The 5,600-nt window shown below is 41.2% G+C and overlaps 1 protein-coding gene across 1 annotated transcript in view; it reads left to right on the top strand.

Moving 5' to 3' along the window:
* Window positions 1-5,197, top strand: part of LOC104404163 (potassium channel subfamily K member 16-like) — a 10,410-nt gene extending 5,213 nt beyond the window's left edge. The window contains exons 4-5 of the mRNA XM_010012523.1: window positions 1,376-1,544; window positions 4,872-5,197. Of these exons, the coding sequence (XP_010010825.1) occupies window positions 1,376-1,544; window positions 4,872-5,197 (495 nt within the window). The remainder of the gene's footprint in view (window positions 1-1,375; window positions 1,545-4,871) is intronic.
* Window positions 5,198-5,600: the final 403 nt, after the last annotated feature.

Here is a 5,600-nt window from a genome sequence, read left to right as displayed (position 1 = left end):
GAGACATTCCTCGCTTGCAGAGCTAAACAGACAAGGCAACCACAGAGGAGATATTCTTGAAAGAGATGCATTTTATCTATCCATCTAAATGGCAGACATCCAGCCCCCTTCAGTAGTCAGTGGAGAGAGTGGACACCTTATCCCATTTCTCTAGACACTTACCTCAGGAGCTAACACTCTTGGGAAGTACATGTCTCCCTTTACAACCAGTAAAGAGAGAGTTGATTAATCATCTCATCTTGAAGCAACAAAATGCAGGTGAGCAGTAAAAAGCTGTAAAAAGCAGTGAGCTATAGGGGTTTCAATAGATATTGACTCAATGCCTAGTGTGTCATCCCTCCTTATTCATTACACGGTCCTTTAGTCCCTCTCCACACTTAGCTTTGACAGAAAGGAAACATCAGGCTGAAGTTGTCCATTTGAGCCCAGTCACTGAAAGGTGAGGAGGCACCTGTAAACAGCCAGAGACAGGATGTGTCTTGCCTCGTTATGCCCCAAGTTGTTTGCAGCTCCTCCCCTTCTCTCATCACTACCAAGGAAGTGAGAATAGCTTTCCTGTGTCTCGTACTGTAGTTCTCTTTCACAACAAGGTATGAATGTGACAGACAACCCTGTTCAAATTGCTAAATTTCTCCCTATGTCTGGTGAACTTAAATAGGACACAAGGCTTGATAAGATATAGACTCAAGCACAAGCACAATGCACAAAGGCATGAAAAATTATCCAACAGATGCCATTAATTTCCAGACAATCTAGATTTAGAAAGTTTCATATATGTGTGTCTAGCTGATAAACCTTAATACATAACAAGTCTTTTTCTCCAGTCAAGGCTTCTTCATGACTGCTGGGAAGTAGGATGGTTCAAAAGTCACTTTCCAGGCACTTCTTCATCAAGAGTTCATTTATTAAAGGTCTTCCTGTAGTAAGGTATCCACTGGTTAGGAACAAAGTTGTGACACTGATGCAATGAGAAATTAGGTCAACAATCAAGACTCTTGGAGATAGTATTGTCAGAAACAGTATAAATATACCTGAATACCTAAAAACTAAAAGCAAAGTTGTCTGGTGAAAAGTGGAAATAGTCTGACTCCAGTAAAATTCATTGAAAGGAATTCCTCCTATACTCACAGTCATTGGAGGTTGATACAATCAGATAAAAGACTACATCTCCCAGGGCTATATAGGTTGCCCGTGCTTCCAAGCAAGCTTAGAGAATATTCTTCGTCTTCAGAGGAAGAATATTCAATACAAATCCTTCAATTCCTGTGGTCCTAGTAGGTATTCCTAGATAGCCACCCATTTTGAATAGCCATCATTATATATGGCCTACTAGTGTGTCAAATCATGATTATAATTGCACTGGTTTCTTTTTCAGAAGAAGATAAAATTTCTGACCCTTCTGTTCTTCCTGGCAACGGGGATCCTAGTTTTTCTGTGCTTGCCGTCACTCTTCTTCCAGAAAACAGAGGGCTGGTCCTACAGTGAAGGAATTTACTTTGCATTTATCACCCTCAGCACCATTGGCTTTGGAGATTATGTAGTAGGTAAGGTTGACTTCAGAGAGGAGACACAGCAAAGCACCAGTGTCATGACTGTAATTATGATGGGTTGAGTGTACAGTCCACCAGTGTACTGTAGGGACAAATTTACATTAGCCTGTCTCGTACAGTTCTGGGGGTATTACTCATTTCTCTGGGGTTGCATGTGCTGACAAAACCAAAAAATTGTCTAAATATAATGAAATGTGGTGCTTTGGGGTGCAAAGAAGCCAAGCATTTTGAGGAGGCAAGAGGAAGTGTAGGGGAAGAATTCAAGGAGCCTAGGAGTTTGCGTATACCAAAAGGAAACAGTTTGAGACAGTCATACAAACCTAAGACTTGTGTTTCAAAATGTATGCTAAAGAAATAAGTGGTCATCTTTCAGAAGACATGATGTTACACAACAGACTGAGAGGTAGAAATCCCAGTCACGGGAAAGTGGGGAAATCCACTCGCTCTGTGAGAAGTGGGTCTTAAACATAGATACCACAATGAAAGTGGCCGTCTTTAGTCTCCTGTGCATCACTGGAGGCTCTCTGTCTTCACAAGCCAGAGCTTAAGATTTCCCCTGAAGACGAACTGTTTAAATTACTCTCTATCATGCTGGAGTGCTTCTCAAAACACTTCCATGAATCTGCTGACCAAAATACATACTCCATGGAATAAGCTTCCAGAGGAACTCTAAAATGATCACCAGGAGCCAAATCAGTGCCCACAGAAGAAACAATCAAACACCTGGATTTCATGGAGAATCAAAGTCTTCTCTACGATAACCTGTCCTGCCAGGACCTTGCCAGCCTAAACTTCTCTTCAGTGGGAATATGAGAAGGAAGCTAGTACTTCGAACACCGGTGCTGTCCCTACGGAGAATCTGGAAGCCTCACACCCCTTTCTGATGGGCGGATATCCACCACACAACAAATCCCAGGCTCTCAAGCCTTGCAGAAATGCAGGAGGGGCCTTGGAGCCTGCCTGACAGACTTGCTGTGTGTTTAAGAGATTTCTTACATCAGGCTGAGGACTTGGACAGAGGGAGCCCACAAGGTTTTCTTCCTGCTGACTTCAATTTCTCTCAGCCTGCTAAAGAGGCTGGGTAGTGCTTTGACAATACAGTTGATACCTTCCTTGTTTGCATGAGTTTAGTGATTGTAATGATCTTATAGACTACCTGATGGTTAATTCATGCAACAGAAACGAGTTAATTAGGCAAGATTTCCCCAAGTCATCCCAGATAGCTAATTGCTCCCTCTTGCTACAAAGCACAGAAACTCGTGCCCCTTGAAATTCCTCTTTTCACATAATCCAGAGAAAGATTCTTTGTCTCCAAAAATGGTTTATCAGTATTGCCACAAACATGAATCAGAACTCAGGCATCACCAGAGAATCTGTATCACACAGCAGTGACCTCTTTGCTCACTGTTTTCTCCAGCTGGGGACAATCTTTGTCACTACAGTGGAGGACAATAGGGCACAGGCATTTCCGTCTGTAGGGCTGATAACCTTGGCCTGTGTGATGCTGATCATCTTAAACTCAGTGGTGTGGAACACAGGAAGACGGAGAATGAGTGGTGCCATGTGGGAGAAAAAGTGAACATTAAACTGGTGCACTCTCTTCTCTTGTCCAAATTACAAATGTGTTTTACAATAGTGACAGCAACTCACAGCCTGAAAACCACTACCTCCATAGCACTTTCCTGCCCTGCAGACATGTTATTTTACAAATACAGTTACAAAATACCAATTAGATAGGCCTCCTGGCACTGTGATTTCATCTTCATTAGGATGACTTAACTGGAGCTGAAATATTTTTCCCTGAAGTATTTATCTCAGTTTGCCTTAAACAAAGGCAATAAAATGATAAGTTTAATGCCTCACACCTCTCAATGAAACAAGCAGAATCAATGACTGCTCTGAGCATTATTTTTTTAGAATTAATTACAGGTGACAAATGGATTTGCACTGCCCAAGTGGAACAGAACAGGTTTGAGTTTGTTCACATTTTAGCAATTCAAAATTGTTCTGTAGCTGTTGTACTTCAAGCATGAGATAAAACATGTTTTGGGTAGGAAGACAACAGTCTGGATTTAACTGTAATACATATAGGTGATACCTCCAGGGTGAAACTCCCTTTGGTCTGTACACTGAAGTTATGACCTAAGTCCAGTTTTGAGTTGCCATTACAAAGATATTACTAGTTCCTTTGCTAACCCCACATCATGAAGTTCAGGTAAGAACACAAAAGGAGATGCTTTGTAGCAAGCTTGGCATCCCCTCCGCCAACTCAACCCCAGCAGCAGAAACAGCTGTTGGATATCTATCCATGAGGTCAAACCAGCTCACTTTTGTCCCATTTTCACAGCTCTTGCATGCTGAAATACAAAAATCCTGCACATTGATCTGTGCACTACAGAGTTCTGCAGGACTTGAAAAGAGTTGCCAGCTGTGAAGCTCCTTCTGGGAAGCTTCAGGAAGGGAAATGGTCCACCAGCTTTGTCATCTCCTTGTCCATGCGCACTGCTGTGTTACCTACTATGTGGAGTCACTCTTGACAGTGACTTATAGCACTTGATAAGCAGTATCACCAAGTTTTCCTGCAGATGCAAGAGCCATATAAGCTGTATCATGATGATAATGTTGTGTGGGACTGAGTGCAGTAGGAGCAAATGCTCTCTGTATGGTGGTGTATTGTTGAATGGAGAAATAAAATGACCCATGCAGAAAAGCATGCTGTGTGATACTGGCTGATGGTAAGAGGTTTGGACTGCATGAAGTAAGTTTTGGCCTGGTTTCCATCACAGAAAATTGTATTCTTGGCATGTGTCAGTGAGTTCTCAGCAGTTACATATTGTTTTAATGGAAGAAGTGTCTCAAACTGTTCAAGAGTAAATTAGGAGTTTGCAGCTACTGTCCTTGTATGATCAAGGGTACCTATAATTCAAAGCAAATATTTATGAAGTTATAGTCACACTTTATAGAAATACACAGAATCACAATAACCTAGGTAGTAGTAGTTGTGTGGTTATAATGGTCCACTGTGCACTGCTCTTTGTGCTTTGTGAGTTTGGGAGTATTTTCAAGATAATACCATAATCAATATATGAATTCCAATATATCTTTTGACAGGCCAGCATGTACCAGTTTATTGTAACAGCAAGAGATTGCCCAGCATTAACCTAATGCTGGGCAGGTGAGAGACTCCATTATAATGAAAAAGTCACCTTAAAGTACTCAACATAAAATACATCAATGAATCCACTAGGCTGGTCCACTTTACACCAGCAAAGAAATTTTAACTTGATCATTTTCTTCTTCTTTCTTCCTCCTTATCTGCAGGTAAACAGCCTGACAGGAATTACTTTTCCTACTATCGAACACTGGTGGCCATTTGGATCCTTTTTGGTCTTGCCTGGATTGCTCTCCTATTTAATTTATTGACAACGGTACTAGAAGATACTGAAAAAATAATTGTCAAGGATATCCATCAAATTGGAAAGGTGAGTAAGGACAATGTAGCAAGCCAACAAAGAAGATGCTGGCCTGCTGAATTTATTCCAGAAGAAGAGCTACTACCACCACATGCTGGAGGGGATGCACAGAAAATGGACTCATTAGCACCAGATTCTGAGCACCCAAACCCTGAAAAAAATACTTTTTCTTAGAGCAAAACTATTGCCATAGCGTGTGAGAAATGAATTCTTCAGTGGAGAGTTACTAGTTAATTTTCTAAAGAAATTCCCATGGAAATAAAATTTCTCCTACCTTTTGCTGAGATACGACCTTTCAGAACTCAAGACTTAGTTACACAAAGCCTGAATATTAATGGTAAGAAATTTGCTCCTCAATTTGCAGCTAGGTTGTGCTAACAGCCTGAAAAGTGCACTTGTTTTACAAGGCATTTTTAAGATGCTTCCATGAAAATGCAGAAGAGGGGCATGGTAGAGCTTGCTGGTTCTATTTCAATTTTGCTGCTTGCAGTCATGTCTCTTCCAGGAATTGGCATGCACAAGCTTTTCTGAGGCATTGCATAGTACCTTTGGAAGAAGAAATAAGGGTATATAATGT

Source organism: Nestor notabilis, unplaced genomic scaffold (genome assembly GCF_000696875.1).
Source record: "Nestor notabilis isolate BGI_N333 unplaced genomic scaffold, ASM69687v1 scaffold7114, whole genome shotgun sequence".
Taxonomy (NCBI): domain Eukaryota; kingdom Metazoa; phylum Chordata; class Aves; order Psittaciformes; family Psittacidae; genus Nestor; species Nestor notabilis.
The sequence above is the reverse complement of the archived record's forward strand: the minus strand, read 5'-3'. Positions and strand labels throughout refer to the sequence as shown.